This window comes from Zingiber officinale, chromosome 4B, assembly GCF_018446385.1.
Source record: "Zingiber officinale cultivar Zhangliang chromosome 4B, Zo_v1.1, whole genome shotgun sequence".
Lineage (NCBI taxonomy): Eukaryota > Viridiplantae > Streptophyta > Magnoliopsida > Zingiberales > Zingiberaceae > Zingiber > Zingiber officinale.
Window position 1 is genome coordinate 35,538,970 of NC_055993.1, and position 20,464 is coordinate 35,559,433.

At 34.7% G+C, this 20,464-nt stretch overlaps 1 protein-coding gene across 1 annotated transcript; it reads left to right on the forward strand.

Annotated features, from left to right (window-relative positions):
* Positions 1 to 6: 6 nt before the first annotated feature.
* LOC121978201 (protein MICRORCHIDIA 6-like) lies at positions 7 to 13,391 on the forward strand. The gene is made up of 14 exons (XM_042530578.1): positions 7 to 34; positions 141 to 325; positions 471 to 605; positions 921 to 1,019; positions 7,211 to 7,300; positions 7,378 to 7,524; positions 7,937 to 8,029; positions 10,197 to 10,248; positions 10,369 to 10,480; positions 11,120 to 11,355; positions 11,435 to 11,541; positions 12,201 to 12,274; positions 12,487 to 12,529; positions 12,964 to 13,391. Exons 1-14 carry the CDS (start codon positions 7 to 9, stop codon positions 13,063 to 13,065), a joined length of 1,503 nt encoding a protein of 500 aa, XP_042386512.1. The 3' UTR covers positions 13,066 to 13,391.
* The last annotated feature ends 7,073 nt before the right edge of the window (positions 13,392 to 20,464 follow it).

A 20,464-nucleotide genomic window follows, 5' to 3' on the forward strand; every position in this document is an offset into this window, starting at 1 on the left:
TATGGCATGACGGGGAATAATACTTTTAACCTTTGTTATTAGGATAATAGATTGTGAATATATATTTGTGCCATCATTTTGTGGCTAATTTTCATTGCTGAACTTAGTGAAACTTCATGCAATATTAACTTCTTAGTGAGACTTCATTTATTTAGTATACAATTTTCTTCAAAATGATTTGGTTGGTACAAATCCTCTTAATAAATTGAAGTCCTTAATACCTGATGAAGTTTTACTTTTGTCCAGGGCATTTACTCAAAGTATAGGGCTCCTTTCTTACACTTTTCTCAGGGAGACAGGTTGCGATGACATTATTGTACCAACTGTAAGTTCAATCCTTAGGAAGAAAATATTGTGCAAAGCATCTTTTCTCTTTACACAATTATTTGCAAAGTATGCCATTGCTGTAGGACTCATCCCCCTTCTCCACCAAAAATGCTAGTTTAATTGGCGTACACAATTTTATGCAGGCTGATTATGAATTTGACGAGCTGACTAATTCATTCAAGAGATTATATCGTCATGATGAGAAACATTTTTCTTCAAATTTATCAACGATCTTGGAGTGGTCACCATTTGACACAGAAGATAAATTGTTAGCACAAGTAAGAGTGAATTATATATGGTCATATCCAATAATTTCATTACTGCCACCATGCAAGAAAATTTTGATCTTATAAAGGATGAAAATTTGAATAGTCATGAAGTAACTATAATTTCTCAAACATCACTTGTTAGTATTTCCTTGCTTTGGTGGTGTTTTATTTGTACATTAATGTCACATCTTTTTTCTAATTCGGTTGCTTTTTACCCGAGTGTTAGTATATGTGTGTTTAATGAAAATCTAAGGTGATCAACCTTTTTGTGATTTTATGGCTATATTTGTTTAACTTATTTTCTTGTTTCTGATTACTGAACAGTTTATTGACATAGGGCATCATGGTACAAAGATTATGATATTCAACTTATGGTTGAATGATGATGGGAATATGGAGCTTGATTTCCAGTTAGATGCAAAGGTGAGCAAGACATCTTTAAAGAGTGCATTTTTTTTCCTCTTCTTAGACATGACAATTTTGTAGCATCCTGATTTTATTTATCGCGGATAGAAAATTGATTGGAGTAGTATTTTGACTACTTGGCTTCAGGAGGGTTCAATTTTTTGTAAGGTTTATAAATTTGTCTAGTGTTGAAATTTTAATGGTGGACTAGAACAAGATATTTTGGTATCATGCCTAAATGTTGACACATGGTGTTGGTGTCAAATTGGAGGTGAAGGAGCCCCCGGGTTATGGTGCAATGGTAAGAGGTGGGACGAACTCCCTAAGCAACACAGTTTCAAATCTCGTACAGGGCATATTATACTTGGGGAGTTTGAAAAACTTGTGACGTTGAGCCCTCCGCCAGTTTTCATCCGCCCTTCTCGATTTATCTTGGTGGTCAATGGAAAACTTTCGTCGGGTCGGGTCAATCACCTCCAAGATTAGTCAGATTGTAAGAGTTGGATAATTACCTAAAAAAAATGGAGGTGAAGGAAGAAGATGAAGAATACTAAAAGGAACAGAAGGCAGCTACATACTTAGAGAGCTACTTGGTTGCGTCTTCCTTTATATTCTTGAACTCCTAATGCTAAAGGAGTCATTCCGAGATGAAGAAAACCCTCATTCAGATTTATATAGATATGGTGATTTTGTAAGTCATCATGGTTAGAGCTATATTAAGTTATCTCAGAACTTAAAGAAGCTCCTTCACTATTAGAACTTCATAAGCACAAAGCTATTCCTAATTATCTCAAAGAAGTTCCACTCCCCCCTCTCACAAAAGAAGTACAAGTTTTAAACCTACACTCTTTGTCTACTTTGAACTAGAATTTTGAAGAAGCAAGCTGCCCTTATAAACATGTTGGCATAGGTGATTGGAGTGATTACTGTTCGGACCGATGGCATCGCTAGAGGAGGAGGGGGGGGGGGGATATCGTTTCACTTCGCTTGATCGTTCTCGTGTACTCGTAAGTTCGCAGCAGAAAGAATAACACAAAAACCAAATACAAGAAAAGAAACAAGCACAAACACAAATCAATTTACCTGATTCAGAACCTTAATTCCTACTCCACTGTCTAGTCCTAATGATAATCCACTAGCTTTTTCCTTGCCAAAGACCTTTTGGAGGCGAAAAAACCTCTTATAGAACACTTGTTCTTACAAGCAAATACAAAGTGAAAAGATAACAATGAATATAATGTAAATGGACAATTTGCAAACAAAAATTTTCTTTGTTCGCTGTTGAATGCTTTTGGATTGCCTCCTAAAGTCTAGAAATGCAACAATACTTGTCTCAAAAATCCTTAAAAATTGGCCGTGAAAACCTCTTTGAAACCTTTCTTTTATAACTTCCAGATGATTTCCACGTATCAGTCGATTGCTCCACTGAATTCAACCATTGCACTTGTAGAACGACTCTTTTCGATTCTTACCAACTCTGGTTTAACCATGAACATTGATGTCCAAACAGTTGAGTGTCGTAGTCGATTTAGAAACCTTCTGCTCACTGCAATAGTGATATCAATTGATAGATAATATTCACCAATTGACTGATATCCATCAATCGAAGTATTTAGTCGAGTTTCAAACTGAAGAATGCCGAGAGATGTGAAAATAATAGGACTAGTTTTCTATTTCTTTCTTTTGCAAATGTACAAGAGAGATTGTATAAATACAATGTAAACAAGAGAAAAGTAAATGAAATACATATTTCCAAGAAGACATTAAAGGAAGGTAGGGAAGCCTAAAGGACATCTAGGGAAATGGGGAAGCATGCTTCATCTAGGAAATAGGGAAGCATGCTCGCAATTAATATTTTATTTTCAACACTCTCCCTCAAGTTGGGTTATACATGTACATGCCCAACTTGCCACGTAGCTCTTCAAAGTTGTTACGTGGGAGAGCCTTTGTGAGAATGTCAGCTATTTGATGTTGAGATGAAACATATGAGAATTCCATATTTTCGTTCGTCACATTCTCTGAAATGAAATGCCCGTCAATTCAATGTGCTTTGTTCTATCATGGTGAACCAAATTTTTGGCGATACTGATAGTTGCTTGATTATTGCACCACTGTTTAACTGTCTTCTCTGTGGAGATTCCGTGGTCATTCATAATTCTTTGGATGCATATTCCTTCACAGCTTCCAAGAGCAAGAGCCATGTATTCAGCTTCAGCACTGCTTCTAGCCACTAAGGGCTGTCCCATTACATACGTTCCAAGGTTGATCGTTAGTCATTAACGTTTTCGGCCAGTGTGCATGTCTGCATCAGTGTAAACTTGTATGCATATGTCTTTAGTTTTCCGGAATAGTAGCCTTTTGCCGGAGTACTTTTAAGATATTTGAGAATTCTATAAACGGCTTTCATATGTGCTTCTGTGGGATGATTCATGAATTGAGTTACCACACTTACGGAAATCCTAATATTGGGTCGAGTGTGTGATAGGTAGAGCAGTCTGCCTACAAGTCGTTGGTATCTTCCCCTGTTTGTTGGTGTCTAGTCCTTTTCATAACCAATTTTTTTTGATTCATCTATTAGGGTATCCACTGGTTTGCATCTAATCATTCCAGTTTCCTTTAGTAGATCTGTAGTGTATTTTCGTTGTAAAAGAAAAATACCTTGTTTCGATCTTGCCAGCGCCATTTCTATGAAGAATTTTGGATCTTCGAGATCTTTGGTTTCAAGTTCTCTTGTGAGGAGCTCAGAGCTATTTCTTTCTTGTTGTTCCCTATGACAATGATGTTGTCGACATAAATAATAAGAATGAAGATTTTGTTGTCAGTCAAGATTTTTATAGAGTGTGGTATGCTTGCCACTATTTGTACTCGTGTTTGGTTACAAATGTGGCAAACTTGTCAAACCACGCTCTAGGAGATTGTTTGAGGCCATACAAGGATTTGTGTAATCTACATACTTTGTTAGGGTATGGTCTAATTCTAGATAGAACTTCCATAGAGACTTATTCATCCAAGTCTCCATTTAGAAAGGTGTTTTGGACATCCAATTGGTAGAGTTGCCAGTTCTTATTAGCGGCCAAGGAAAGGAGGATCCTGATTGTGTTAAGTTTAGCGACTAGAGCGAAGGTCTCATGATAAACCCTTTGCGATCAGTCATGCCTTCAATCTTTCAACTGATCCGTCCACCTTGTGTTTGTTTGACTTTGAATATCCACTTGCACCTAATTGCCTTTTTTTCCATTTGGTAGTTCGCAGATGGACCAAGTGCTATTTTTCTACGATGCTCTTATCTCCTCATTTACTATCTGTTTCCATTTTGTCTGATTTAGAGATTCATTAATGTTGGATGGAACTTGAATGATGTCGAAGGAGGCTATACATGCTCGGTATTTTGAGGATGACCTTTCATAAGAGATGAAATTGGAAATGGGGTGCATTGTGCATAATCCAACCCCTTTCCTTAAAGCAATTGGTATCTCCGATTCATTTACTGTGAGTAAATTAGACTAATGATTCTAGGTCATACCTGTACGAGTGTTAGTAGAATCTAGATCTAGTTCCAACTTTTAGACTGGTCTTGAGCGTGTTTTTCCACTCAAGCATAGTATTTGTGTCAGGAGTAGACTCAAGCATAGTATTTGTGTTAGGGATTATTTTAAGCTCTTTGGGATGATATTCTCTCAAGTTCCTCCCTGATGGGGTAGTATGGTTGATTTTCAAAGAATGTAACATCTATTGAGATGTAGGTGTTATTGGTGGTAGGTGAGTAGCATTTGTATCCTTTTAAAGGGAAGAATATTCAAGAAAAATGCATTTGGTGGAGCGAGGGTCAAGTTTGCTCCAATGATGTTTGTGGATGTGGACAAAGGATGTGCACCTAAAGATTTTAGTGTGTGGGAGTGACTGAAGAAGTTTGGTGTGTGGGAAAGATTGGAGAAGACGTTGAACTAAGCTTTGGAAGTTGATGATGTGTGATGGCATATGGTTGATGAGGTATGTGGCAGTAGAGACGGCATCACCCAGAAGATTTTGGGTGCATTGGAGGAAAACATTAGAGAACAAGTTACTCCAAGGTGTCTGTTTTTACATTCGGCAACTCCATTTTGTTGTAGAATATCAATGTAAGAACTGAGATGAATGACACCTTTGGAGTTACGAAATGCTCTTAGGTTTGAGGTGAAGTACTCTTTTGCATTGTCGGTTTTGAGTACTTGGATCGGTTTTGAGTACTTGGATGGATATATGGAACTGTGTTTAGATCATGACAAATAATTTTTTGAATGTGACCAATCTCTAATTTTTCTTTCACTAGATACAACCAGGTGAGTCGTGTATGATCATTAACAAAGGTTATGAATCAGCCATTTCATGTGAGAGTATTGATTCGGGATGGACCCCAAACATCGTTGTGAATGAGTGCGAAAGGTTTGGATGGTTTATAGCGAATTTTTAGGAAGGGACCTTATATGTTTAGAAAGTTGCCAAATCTCACATTTAAAAGAACATACTTTTTCATTAAGGAGTAGATTTGGAAACAATATTACAAGATGAGGGAAATTTGGATGACCTAACTTCTAGTGCCATAACATGATTTTGGCACATTTACTGAAAGTCAGATGAGAACTAGGTAGAGGTGGAATCTTGTGAATAATGTAGAGTCCTAAACACAGCTCAGCACTGTCAATCTTCTTCCTCATCTTTGTATCCTGAAATTCACAATAATAAGGTGACAATTTAGCACGACATTTTAAATCATGAGTTAATTTACTCATTTTAAATCATGAGTGAATTTACTCATGGATAATAAAAATTGTAATTTAGTGTAGAAGCATAAAGAACATTTTTCAAACATATGTTTGGTGTTATTTTAGTTGAACCAACACCGGTGATTTTTGTCATTGCTCCATTAGCAACACGGGTATTTGACTCGTCTTGTCGTGGCACAAAGTTGTGGAGTAAAGATATATTACCCGTCATATGTTCCGATGCTCCTGAATCGATAATCCAACGCCAAAATATTGAGAAAATACCTGAGTGGGTCGTGGGACTTAAGTAGGCTGAGGAAGCAGTGGCCCCATCAAATTGGGCTTGAGGAGCACCAATTTGCCTTTGCTGGAAGTCACGACCCATTCTGTTGTTACGGAGAGGCCCATTCTTCCTGTGGTGTAAGCCCTGCATCTGGGGGGTTTTTCATAAGAGACTCAATCTGTTTTTGGAGGGTAGTGGTCGAGGCAGGCGGTGTTCCCGTATGTGGATTAGCGACGTGCGCATGGTGGGAACGATCGGCCCTTGGCTTACAATCGACTGGCTTTCCATGAAGGACCCAACATTTCTCCCTTGGGTGGTCAGCCTTTCGATAGTGGTCGCAATACGGGCGAATTTGGTGAGGTTGATGTTGTTCGGTTTGATTTGCAGGACGCTACTGGAATCGCTGCATGGAGAGAGCAGCGGGTTTGATGGTTGTGGTTGAACCAGGCATTACCTTTTATCGACCTTCCGCTCGACGAATTTCAGCAAACACCTCTGCTAGGCAGCGGCTTAAAGCTTAGAATTCGTGCCCATGAGTAACTATTAGACATTGCTTAAAGCTTTGCTAATTAAATGCTTTCAACAGATAGAAGTAACTATTAGACATTGCTACATAGATGCTTTCCTCCCTTTGAGCCCTTTCTGAAGGTATTACATCACATACTGGAAAATCTCCCGTTTCACCTTGTGGTTGAATAATCTATTTGCAGGTTTCCACATTGCATTTGATTGATTCTCTCTTTGCTTCTTACCTTGTCGTTTCAGCTTTTTGTCACCTGCTATATGTACCATTTGCAAGATTTCATCTGTTGATTAGACAAATGATTGTTTTATTATGATAGACAGATCATTTATTCATTTTTATCCAATTTTCAGTGTATTCATATTTTAGGAGATTTTTCAGTAAGTTTTTGATGGGATGGTCCAACTTTTTCATGAAAAAAAATTGAATTGGCACTATATATATCCCAATTTGACTTAGCAGATCCTGCACAATTTGATCAAAGATATTCTTGTATTTTTTTTATTCCAAACTTTTGAAAATCTTGCTGGATGGAACACCTGTGATAACCATGATATTTGCCTTCATGCTATTTGTGTAATAATAGGTTGATTTACTAAAAATATATCACTTCTAATTGTTCTCAGATTAATCTATTTTGGGGTATGTTTATTGGCTGCAGGATATTATGATTAGTGAAGCACAAAGACAAGTGCAGAAAAATAAACATGACAGTAAACAAATTGCAAATAGGCTACGTTTTTCTCTTCGAGTAAGTCTGAACTAGTAATATATGATCTCGAATAGCATTACCTAATATAACTATTGCTGCTTCTCCAAACTATACAGGCATACATATCCATCTTATATCTACGGATACCACAAAATTTCAGGATAGTATTGCGTGGGGAAGTTGTTAGACCTCACAACATAGCTAATGATCTCATATATCGGGAATGCATATTGTATAAACCACAAGCATGTGGAGTTTCAGAGGTTTGCCTCTTAACTTGTTTCACCTCTAGTGAGCGACTTTTGTTGTATGTTTTGTATGTCTCAGTAACTAGTCTTCCAAATTTTCATACATCTGCGATTTTTATGTTAATTGACTATTTTTCTACGCTCCTCAATTGCCTGTCTTAAAAATTTATATCTGAGATTTCTGTTAATTGATTGTAATTGTGTTAGCTGGATAAAGATATTGCACCTAAAATAAAATTGGCTGATTGTTCTATTTGAATGATGTTTTAAAGAAAAGGATTCCAAAACTAGCTACCATAGTAACTTCTTTATGTTAAGTTAGAATATTCATCAGAATATCAGATACTTGTGGTACAAACTAGATAAATGTTTAATATTCGTATACATCATTTATGGGTTGTTGATTTCCTTTTCTTTCTTAATTTAGGCTTCTATTGTCACTACCATTGGATTTCTAGATGGCGCTCCAAATGTTAATGTCCATGGATTCAATGTCTACCACAAGAATCGCCTTATATTGGTTTGACATTCTTTCTTTCACCATTTAATTAGTATTAATAGATCTTATTTTGTTTGCCTATTTAAATTCTCATAAATCATATTGTGATATCATCTGAAAGTGATAAATTGCGTTTCTGGTTTTCTACTTCAAATGATTCTGACTCTTGCAAAGTTTACTTGCTAAATTCTGACTTGATGTTGTATGACTGTATAATTGTTCTAATAGTGTTCTTTGCACCTGCATATGCTGCCACAGTTGCACATGAAGTACTGTGTTGCATTCAAGTATGCTTCGCCCCCATTGCATATATCTGCATATACATACAACTTTGTATCATTTAAATCCTCATTTGTTTCTCCTTTTCCAGGTTATTTTATTGATTCAATATCAATCTCTTTGAATAAACTAGATGAGTGCCCTTAATTTAGTATAAATATAAACCATGGATGAATGAGAGGGGAAGATGTCATTAGTGAAAAGGACTATTTGATTGTTGGAACAAAAAGAGATCACTCATAACAAGTTTAATCCGTCAAATGAAGAAAGTGTGAAATATTATGATTTTGTGCAATTGTAAGTGGATATTATTTGTTAAACTTAATAATTTTTCTACTTTTTTTTTTGCATCAAATATAATTCCTAAATTATAACAGTTTAGAAGAAATATTAATCTCATTCAAGAGAATTAGATTATCAAAAGATAAACCTCCAATTGAACTACAGGTCTAGAGCTCCCACTTAAAATTGTTGAACCTCTAATTGAACTACAAGTGTTAATCTTGAAAATTCTCCTATTGACTTAACCTTAGAAGATCTTTCTAATGAGTTACCCTTAAAGAGTCCTCTAAAGACACTGTAAGTAAAACCTTGATGTTGTAATTCTTGAAGAACCAACCAAATTGAATGAACAAATGGATAATATAACATTAAAAATTGATAAAATTGCATATAAATGCTCTAATAAGACATTTACATGTATGTGTCCATTTGTAGTTTGTGAAATTAATGTTCATCAATTTTTGTTCCTTTGTGTACTCTTATCCACTAGACACTAAAGTGAGAGTTCTATAGTGTATTCATGAGCCCTAGAAACATAAGTTTTATGCAAGTATCTCTATATGCATCCTATTTGTGAGAAAAATTGATTGTAATGCATGTTTATTTAATTATCAGCTTATTTAAATATTAGTCCAATTTTCAAATTAGAAAAGTATGCTAAGTTACTAGGAGACACTTGAGCCTTTTCTTGACATTGTTGACTTTGACACTGGGGAACCATAGAGATTACTTCCACTTCCAGATCTGATACTATTTCCGAACTCATTAGTAGGGATGACTGAAAAAGAAAAAAAAAATCATTGGTTAATTCTCTAAAAATTAAAATAAAAAAGAAAGTACATCAGCTTCTCACTCATTGGAACAGTTGTCTATGAACAACAAAGAAATACTGAACAATCTTTATGAGGCAAACACTTCTTCTTAGGAATAACGACCAAAGAAGGTGCTAGCAACTCACTCAGAATTGAGTTCTCCTTGATCATAACACAACCCAAGAATTGGAGATCCATTTGGAATTTTTTTTTAAAATTATAGTTTACAAGTTCTATGAGTTTTTAAATTTTTAAGTGTTTGTTATATTTCTTAGAGATAAATTAGATCTTTTAAAATTGGTTATAGTTTTAGAGATAAAATAGGCCTTTTCTTAGGCAACTTGATCTCATTTCAAGGCTATACAAAGGTTAAGACCACGTATATTATATTATCTTTTAGTTCAACAATTCCCTCCTTGTTAGTCGAGAGTTTGAGTATTGGGTGGCATGATTTGTTTGTGATGATTAAGAAACACACTCATCTTGTATTTTGGAAATCCTGAAGAATTCTCCATAATGTTTGCCAATTTTTGCAACTTTCTTGTTGAGTAGTTTACAAATCAGAAAACCATTTGGTCTCCTGCTACTAGCTAGTTCTTGCTTGATAGTGATATTCCTCACTGATTTTTGGATTAGATTTTTTATTTCAATCGTACTTAAGCTATGGAGTGAGATACATACAACCCATTATTGAAGTTTCTTGCTTGATTTTATGTCATTGCTTTTTTTTTTTCCTGAAACTGATTCCTTTTATTTGAAATTGGTATCTTTCAAATGTAACACAGTACTAAACATGCAATGTAAATATTTGGCAGCCTTATTGGAAAGTTGCAAATAATTCCTATGGAAAAGGCAGAGGAGTTGTTGGTACACACTATAAATTCTTTCCGATGGCACTTTTTTGTATTTCTATCTTTTTGTCATGCTGGAGGCCTCCGCTCAAAGTCTATCCTCAACTTAATTTCCGGTTTCCTATAAAATTGTCAGGTGTACTTGAGACAAATTTCATAAAGCCTACTCATGATAAGCAGGATTTTGAGAAGTCTGCCCTTTACCAAAAGCTTGAGAGTCGCTTGAAAGAGATGACATATGAGTATTGGTAAGCCTGATTATGCTAGGACAGGAAGAGGAGGCCCAAACCTCAGAGTTCTTTTGCTCTTATCAATATTTTTTTTCCTGTTTGATGAGAAGTTGTTGCTTGATATTAACAATCATGGATGAAGCTTTTATACATGCTTTGTGCATCTAAAATGAGTTGCATGAATATATATATTTGCATATTTGAATTGGTTGACTGGCAATAAGTTCCTTTTTGATGGCAAGTAATTTCAGTTAGGATGGTGGAAAATCAGAATTTGTTTCTTTAACCTTTCTTGGGGTTTGCCGTGGCAACTATCTGTTTTCTCTTTTTGTCAATTGATGTAAAGCAAATATTTGGAATTCCATTCTATTCAAACAATGGATGCCTTTCTATAAAAACCATTGAGGCAAGCATAAGCAAATTTTTCTTCAGTATATAAAGAGTCTCTTTCTTGTTGGAAATGCTATGAAGTTATAACAAATTCAATTGAGAAATTTTGTTAGTTTAGGTCATAAATTCTTTTCATCTTTTGTTATGTATTTCAATTGTTATCTTTAATTTTTTTTGGCTGTTATGATTTTTTTTTTATCTACTTGTATGTGCACATAAATATTTTTAATATGTGAAATTCTATTGTATTTATGATTCTCTTAACAGGGATCTTCATTGCCATTTGGTGGGCTACTATAACAACAAGAAGCCTGCAGCACCAAGACCATCTTCTGTTGTTTGCCAGATGCCTCAGTTGGGAACATCTGGCTCTTTAGATCTGGTTGAGACTAAGGATTTTACACCAGCTAACCTGGAGAGAACCACTCTCATTACTGCATCCACACAACCTATATCCTGCACAACACCTACAGACTTAAAATGTGATGGTAGCATACAGACCAGTAGGTTAACTATTTCCTTCAGTGTTAGCTAATTTGTTTTTTTATGCTAACCTCAGTTATATTGTGATGTTCAAACCAGGACTACCACTTAAAAGAAAGAATGAAAATCAAGTTGCTGTCACGCGAGAAACAAAAGTGCAGAATTTATCTAATCCATTTGGATCTAGACGCACCAAGCCAACCAAAGTATGGAATTTTTTTTGCAATGGGCTTCTGATAACTCTGTTGTTTCCACAAGATATGCAGCATAAATTTGATACCCCCATGTTCCTATGCATGCACTAAATGCAGCAGCCAGTGTTAAGACCATTATGATATTTAACTTGTTCAGTCAGTCTCTCTTAGAACTTTGGGTCGAATACTAGAACTTGAAATATATAACTTTTCTTCCATGTTCAAGCCTTGAGAAACCATTCTATTTTTATGTATTGGTTTTTTGTTATTATCAATCAAATGCTGGAAAGAAATTTTCTCACAACCTTTTTTTTCCCCACTGAAAATGTTTCTATAGCCAGACATGCACTATATGAAATCCTGGAGCATTTCTAGTTATGGCTGCAAGAAATAATAAGATATTTAATTCCATGTCCTTCCTTTATATGCTAGTCAATAAAACATATAACTCTAGATGTGTAATTGTAGAAATTTTATTTCTCATATTGTTCAAGCGGCAGTAACAAGTCCAAATTGTTCTATAATCATTAGACTTAACAGGGTTCTGAAATAAAATGTGGAAACACAGACAAAGATAAAATGTCCTTTGAGAATTGTGATTGTGTGCCGATTTAGTTTATATCCCTGACCACAAGCTTTCTCATCCTGCATAATCCATGACATTTGTCCAGGATTCTGGTTCTGGCGTGCAACCAATTCCTGATATTAAAGCTATGATTTTAAAAAATAAGGAGCTACGTGATCAGTAAGTATCTATTTGTTCCCTTCCCAGTGTTTTGTTTCTCCAAAATGTGTTTTTTACTTCACTTTGTCGATCTGTGCAACAATGGGAGATTTTTAAAGCTCATTGGTGCTACGTAAATGTTCGTATCATCGGTGTTACCAATCTCACAAGAGTTTGAAAACTTATTGGGTAAAACTGTTTGCAAATTTTTTACCATTGTTTTTTGTTTTCAGGTGCTTGGAGTACGAAGAGACAGAGAAACAACTTATGCAAAAGGTCTCAACCCCTAGTGTTTCATTCTATAACAACTGAAACTGTGATGTTTTTTGCATTCTAAGTAGCATTAGATATTACAATAATATCTGCTAAATTTCAGTCGTAACTCATTGCCTTTTCCTTCTACATTCAATATATTTAAGCTATAAACTTTGGAAATCAAGTTATATGAGAATTTTCTGTCTTTCCATCTTCTCCCTTTCCACTCCGTAAACAAAGTATTGTACTGGCCGTTTTTAACACTCATTCTTTCCTATCATCACATATATATGCTTATTTGTGTCGCACCTGATAGCATGATAATTTTTCAAAATTGATGTGCTCTTTAAGGTATTATTAAATCCATGCTAGTGGTGGCTTCTTGATAACATATAGTTGAATGCTTTAGAGTGTGATTTTTGGACTATTGAATATTTGTTGATCTTATCTGGCAGGCGAAGAAACTTAGAACTGAGCTTCTAGAGGTTTTAGAGGCATACAAGAAATTGCTGATTGATGTCATACCAATTGAAGATGTTAAAACAGAGACACTGTAGATCATTCTATCTAAAGAACGTCTATTAGTTATCCTCTAAAGCACGACCATGATCCATTATAAACTGCCCATAATCTTAAAAAGTTCTTGGAAAGGATGAGTTCATCTTATGTGAAATATTCACTTGCAAAAATTTTAGATGCAGAAAAGGTTGTTCCGGCTGATATGTTGTAAGGCCATTATTCTCATGGCCGATATGTTGTATGATCATTATTCTCATGTAAGATGAACCTGTAATCTGGCTACCTTGTGCTTATTTGCTGTTGTAATTTGTAAAAGTACGAGTATAGTGGTTTTAGCATTCCATTGATTTCTTTTGGAAGATCATTCGTTACCTTTTCAAGTTTATGGAAAACCTAGTTTTCATGTCGTGCTAACAAATTAGGCGACAGGTGTTATACATCCTAGTTTTTGCGGCTATGAATAAGAAGTTGCCTTTCAATCTCAAGTAGTCGTTCAATTGGCAGGATCAGTGGATGGAGTCTCCCTTTGCAAAACATGCCAGCCAAATGTGGATGAAATGTGAATAGCCCGGTTAGCGCAAGTATGATTTGTATCTCTAAATTTTGAATGTTCAATGTGGTCTAGTTAAAATTCATCACTATGTCGAAGACAATGCTGTAGTTGCATTCAAAAATTTTATTTAACCGGATGTTTTGCATTGATACAGGAGGACCAGCTCTCGCTTCTTATTTCAAGTTAATGAATTGAGTCGGCAACATTGATATTTTAAAAAATACCACTTGCAGCAGTAACAAGCGCAAGATAAATGCTGAAATTATCGGAGGTATATGGATGTTTGTACAAATCAATCAAAGTGAAATTCGATTATATCTAGGTTTTATTTTTGTTTGACATGCTTGTTCAAACTTATTCCTCAAAAAAAAAAAAAAAAAAAAAAAATTAGACCCTTTTATGGAGCTCAATGAGAGACATTATTTTAGTGAAAATATTGTTATAACAAGATTATAAGGAGTATTATATTTTGTATTTAAAGGTCGTCCGATGTATGAAGCTTCTGTCAATATGGGGTTTTGGGGAAGGATTTATTGTATGCGGTCTTATTTTATTTTGTAAGAGGTTTTTAAGATTTGAACATGGGACTTTTAGGTCACACGGTAGAAGCACTATAGGGTAGGGATTATGGTTTGTGCCAAGTTGTGAATGAACTATGAAACTACTTCTGCATGATTATTTAATTGCAATGTTTATATCTAAATCAGAAGAACTCGTCATGTTTTTCCATCACAGATTTTCTTGAAAGTCATTGAAAATTCATTCTCGCTTTCTCCAATTTAAGAGAAACCCATTATCGAAGAAATGCACACTGATGTCGAGTAGAAGTCAAGGAGGTTAAGGCGCTCTCAAAGAGGGTCACTCTGCAACGAGAGACAAGTTTTGCCGACGAACTAGTATTAGATGCACCAACACACTCTAAATGAGCTACGTGCCTTCGTTTCTTTGAAGCTTGCAAATATTGGAAATGCAATCCAATGTACTGAGAAAATAAAGCCAATGACACGCTCAGTTTCTAATGAAAATGACATTTGCCTTTGAGAATGGAAGATCATCGTGGCAAATTGTAAAACATAGAATTCTTAGAGCAATCCCCACATGCATTTAGACCATCTCCCTTGTCAATTTTTAGCCAATATAGGGTCTTTGCTATCCAAGTAGTAGGAAGACATTGATCCTCAAAATATCATCCAAAGCATACCAACTAATATTATCAAATGCTTTGGCGTATTCAAGTATATGATCAAAACTATCTCTTCCTTGTTTCCCTTGCACCAATTTAGGATTTTTCTTGCATACATAAGGAAATATGGATGCGATCATGAGATGATGGGTTTGATGGTAGTGGTGTAGTCAAGATTTTTAATCAGAAGGAAGAATTCAATAACTTAAAAAATTAATACAATAGAAAATATTTAGCCATTCGTTCTAGTTGAAATCACTATATGTCGGTCCCCAAATCTTATCTATGACTCAATGTTAAAGAATCATTTGTGATATCACTTTCTTATAATATTTAACATTCCTAAGACCTCCATTCCGATCTAATTATCTTAACTAGTAACATAATAAAATAAAATTTATACTTTACAATTCTCTTTCAATTAATGAAACATGAAAAAAGAAACGAACAACTTATTCCTCTTGTTGTTGATGTAGTTGGACAAAGGGGAAAAAGAGCTGCTTGTAAAGGGTTGCTTGTTGGAAAAGATAAAAGAAATATTGTTGCTTTTGAGAAAAATAGAGAAGAGAGAATAGAGAGGAAGACGCAAAAGAGGAGAACTTTACCTTTATTGTTAACAACTTCTACTAGTTTCGGTGAGCTCGACAATGACACAAAATAAGTAAGGCAAAACACGGCTATAATTGTGGTGCCAACAAAATCTTAGAAAATATGAGAAGAAGAAGATGTGAGCGCCGAGGGCTGCTCTTGTTGTTGGAAGAAGGTAACATATGATGCTATGTTTCTTGTTTGCTGGAGAAGATAAAAGAGAAGAAAAGAGAGCTCTTGTGTTTGATAAGAGAAGAGTAAAAAACTACAAGTTTACTAGAGAAGAGAAGGAGAAGAAGAAAATGAAGAAAAAGAGAAAGGGAAAAATAAAAAAGAGAGATGGACGAAGGCACGATGGCAGTGTACGACATGACGGAGGCTGCAACATGCATAGGGAGAAAAGGGAGGGAAAAAAAAAGGAAAGAGAAAGTTTCTTCAAAAATATTCTAATTCATTTTACACCGCTCGAACTCCTATAAACCTTAAACTTAATTTGATCATAACTTGACCAAATCATCTCCAAATCGATCCAAGTTTGAACCAACGTAATCCTTATCTCCACGCCTACCCATTGAATTTAGTTCAAATCCGATCCAATTTTAATTTAGTGCCCTCACTTTGTGTTCTACGATTTAGTTCATTTGTTTATTATTATATATTTTATTTTTAAAATTCAATACTTAATATTCTAAATCACGACATTTCCTCGTAAAAATGGTATCTATAGATAACTTAGGTTGAGAGTTTTTTTTAAATACGTGGTCAATTTCTATTTTCCAATGACGAACGATGGTGAATCAGCTGATCAAAGTAGTAGTGAGGTATAGAATTATTATTATTTTTTAAAAAAAGGAGGGGTCGCACCCCCTCGTCCCCACTTAGCTATGCCCCTGTTTGATGGCTTAGAAACCTAGTATGAGGAGGATTAAATAACATGGAATAAATGAAAAAAGTTTCGTGCATTTAATGTGCTAGAGGATTGTGTTGGTGCAGGGTGCACTAGAATCAAACCTGAGTTTTGATGTTGTCCAAGATTCAAGTCAAGTCTTGTTGTGATCTGACAAGTTAACTAACTGTGCAGGATATTTACTCAACCAGGAAAGACTTAGCAGATCGTAGAAGTCAGGCAGGAAATCCAAGTGAATCGAGAAGACCCAACACTTGGCAGGGAAGCTTGATAAGTCTGAAGAACCTACTATCAAGAGGAATCCCTGGTGAGCCGATCTGATGCTAAGTAGTAAAGTTCAAATAGGTATGGAGGACAAATGTCTGACAGGTAGGTTGAGGTAAACAATTGGAGAGGAGCGACAGTGATGTCGTGTTTTGGAAAGGAACAACCTTAGGTCGCTGATCCAACTGAAGAAATCGGAAAGATTTCCAAGTTGAGATCAAGACAGTTTAACTATCAATTACTACTCATGTATATTACTACTCATGCATCATATATTATTACTATTGTAACTTTGTTTTACAGGAGTATTTGTTTTAACTCTATTTTGCAAGAACCGAAGTTATTAGTCGACTGAACACCAGGATCGGTCGATTAAACTAGGTTGATTCAGACTAGAGATCAGATTGTACTGAAGCAAACATGGAAGTCATCCCGATCGGTCGACCGAACCTAGGAATCGATCAACTAAACAATAAAAGTATTAATGGAGAATTAATGACGAATCTCAACGAAGAGGGAAACTGCACAGATCGGTTGACTGATCAAGGGGATCAGTTGATCGAACCATAAATGCTCATAAATGTGCGAAGATCGAATCTCGTCCAAGAAGGAAAGCAAGAGGTTCAGTTAACTGATAGGAGGATCAGTTGACTGAAAGGATTAGTCGACTGAACGACTTTTCGGTCGACCAAACCAGGCTTATATAAGGGGAGCTCAAGGCCCAAGGCAAGGCATCAATTTTCAGTTCATCTTTATGCAAAACTGCTATTTGTGCTCTTACTCTGCATTTCATCCCACAAGTAAGCTGCTCCAGCAAAAAGTGCCGACAGAGTTTCATCTCCTACTTATTGTCGGTATAATTTTAGTTAAGCTTGCATTATTTTACTTTCTAAAAGATAATAGTGTGTTACTATCTTTTCATTTGTACTAATTGCTTCTTTTTGAAGATTTCGGGAAGAAGAATTATAATGAATTGCTCAACGGTGTGATCAAGGATCGCAGGTCTTAGAGTAGGAGTCGACATAGGCTCCGAACCAAGTAATCACCTAAGTCACCTGTCTTTCTTTTGCTATTTTATTTTTTGCTACCTTACTTTGATATTAGTCTTACAAATTGATATGAAAAGAAAATTTGTTAACGAGCGATATTCACCCCCCTCTATCGCTTTATTTCGATCCATCAATTGGCATCAAAGTAGGTCGCTCTGAATTTACTTGACAGTTTTTCGAGCAATTTTAAAAACTTTTTCATTCTTTAAAAAGATTTTTCTTGCTATATGCTTATTTCTTTTTATCTTGCACTGCTAATCCCAAGATGAGATTCTTAGAAATTCCTTTTGTTAATTCTGTGATTTTAAGAATGTCGAACTCCTACTAAGAAGGTTATAACACGGTCCGCCCCCTATTATTCAAAGGAAAAAACTTCAGCTACTAGAAAAATAAAATGGAGTGCTACCTCAAGTCCAACATCGAGCTCTAGTTCACCATACTAAAAGGATACACACCTCCGATTGAAGATGGAAAGCCATTAGAACTAGAAAACTGGATCCTCCAATAATCAAGAAGGCACAATTGAATTACTAGGCAATTAACACCATCAAGTGCGGGTTGACTATGGAGGAACTGAAATGAGTTAGGGCCTACGAGAACACAAAGGAACTTTGGGATCACTTGGTAAAACTACATGAGGAAACTGACGAATTAAAGGTAAATAAGAGAGATCTTTTATTAAATAATTTATTTAATATTAAAATGCTTCCTAGAGAAATGGCCACCCAACTACACGCGTGATTGAAAGATATCTTCAATGACCTCTATCTGATTGGACACCACCTAGAGAACCACGACACAATAAGGTACGCGCTAAACGCCTTCTTGCGAAATGCTTTGTGGGCATCGATAATAGATGCTTACAAAGTCTCAAGGGATTTTTTAATTCTTAAGTTAGATGAATTATTTTGTGAATTAGAATTACATGAGCAATCTAACTTAAGCCAAGTCGAGAAAGGAATTTCCCTATATACAGGAACAAGCAAGGAGACTAAATCAAGAACAAAGAATAAATCAGAAAGTGAGTCAGACATGGACTCAACAAATGAAGAAGAACTAGTCAACATGATCCAAAGACTACTGACAAGGAAGAAGAAATGCCCAAACCAGAAGGAGAAAAAGCCTAAGTCGACAAAAAGGAAGAAAGCCCTCCAAGCAATGTGGGACGAGTTATCTTCCGAGGAGTCCGACGCGGAAGAATCGAAGCACTCGAGCCATCTTGTCTTTATGGCAAGAAACGAAGATTTTGAGACCGAGGAAGAGTACGAGTCTAAGACTGATACCGAGTCTGAGAGAAGCCACGAATCCGTATCCATCTCCAAAGGTCTCGATATGGTAACTTTTTATTCAAAGTCAAATTTACTTAAAGTAGTTAAATGTTTATTTAAAAAATTAACAAAGTTCGAGGAATAAAATAACTTAGTACTTAAGGTAATTTACCACCTTAAGGAGCAAGTTAACTTGAGTAACTCGACTAACCAACTTCAGGTTGGAACTTCAACTCAAGTTACAAAACTTGAGGAAGAAAAATTTTAACTTGAAAGGTCAAGTGGAGTGACTCAAGAAAATATTGGAAAAGTTCAAATTAGGATCCAAGTGTCTAATATGGTACTTGGATAGCAACGAGCTGTGTACAACAAATCTGGACTCGGCTATAACCCAAACAAAACCAACAAACCATATTTGTCATTAATTAGTCAAAATGTTAGAAATCAAATCCAAGCATGGGTTCCTAAAAAATGCTTAATCAAACCAAACTAATATTTGATCTCTAAGAGTCAAATTCATTTATTAGATAGACCATATCTAAGCTATAACTTACGGGGAACAAATAGAAAAACTGTTCAACCTACCTGATTAATCAACTATGTATACTTAGGATTATGTTTACGTTTCTACTTAGGTTAGAATGGTTAGTTAAAAAGGTTTACTAAACCCTAATAACATAGCATCGAAATGGATTGGGATGATAGTATACTAAAAAAACTGTGTCGAAGACATGTTTAGGTTGAATCATGTGTATTCTACTTGGTGCACTAGACCTAGTGGATCTGACCGAAGCTACCCCAATCAAATATGAGCTAGTTAGACCAAAATCTAGTATTAAGTTCTTTGGGCAAGACTATTTTAGAAAGTTTTCAGAAAATGATCAACCATTGATACACAAGAAGGCCATATGTCTCCCCACTGACTAAAAACTTATCCTTAGGAAGTTTGCTTGATTAACCCAAAGCTAAGCTTGAATCTAACATGAGTTGAATAACCTTTTTCAAAATTCTTGATAATTTAATTCAAAATTAATTAAAAACTTTAAATTAATTGAAACTTAATTCAAAATTAATTAAAATTTAGTTTAAAATTAATTTAAAACTTAATCAAAATTAATTTAAACTTAAATTAAAACTTACTTCAAAATTAATTAAAACTTAAATCAAAACTTAAGAAAAATTAAATAAAAATTAATTCAAAATTAATTTAAAACTTAATCAAAATTAATTGAAACTTAATTTAAAATTAATTTAAAACTTAATTAAAAATTAAATTAGAGCTTAATCCAAAATTAATTAAAACTTAATTTAAAATTAACTTAAAACTTAATCAAAATTAATTAAAACTTAATTTAAAATTAATTTAAAACTTAATCACAATTAATTAAAACTTAATTTAAAATTAATTAAAACTTAAATCAAAACTTAATCAAAATTAAATAAAACTTCATTCAAAATTAATTCAAACTTAATCCAAAATTAATTAAAACTTAATTCAAAATTACTTAAATTTTAAATTAAAACTTAATTCAAAATAAATTAAAACTTAATTAAAAAATTTAAAAGACTTAAAACTTAAATACTAATTAAAATTATTAATTCAAAATTAAACTAATAATTAATTA

What these genes read in the sequence shown, in the direction of transcription:
- LOC121978201 (XM_042530578.1), top strand. Translation starts at nt 7, where the DNA reads ATGACGGGGAATAATACTTTTAACCTTT. An exon ending in ATTTCCAGTTAGATGCAAAG is followed by an intron (nt 1,020 to 7,210) that starts GTGAGCAAGACA and finishes TATTGGCTGCAG; the next exon opens with GATATTATGATTAGTGAAGC. An exon ending in AATAAGGAGCTACGTGATCA is followed by an intron (nt 12,275 to 12,486) that starts GTAAGTATCTAT and finishes TTTTGTTTTCAG; the next exon opens with GTGCTTGGAGTACGAAGAGA.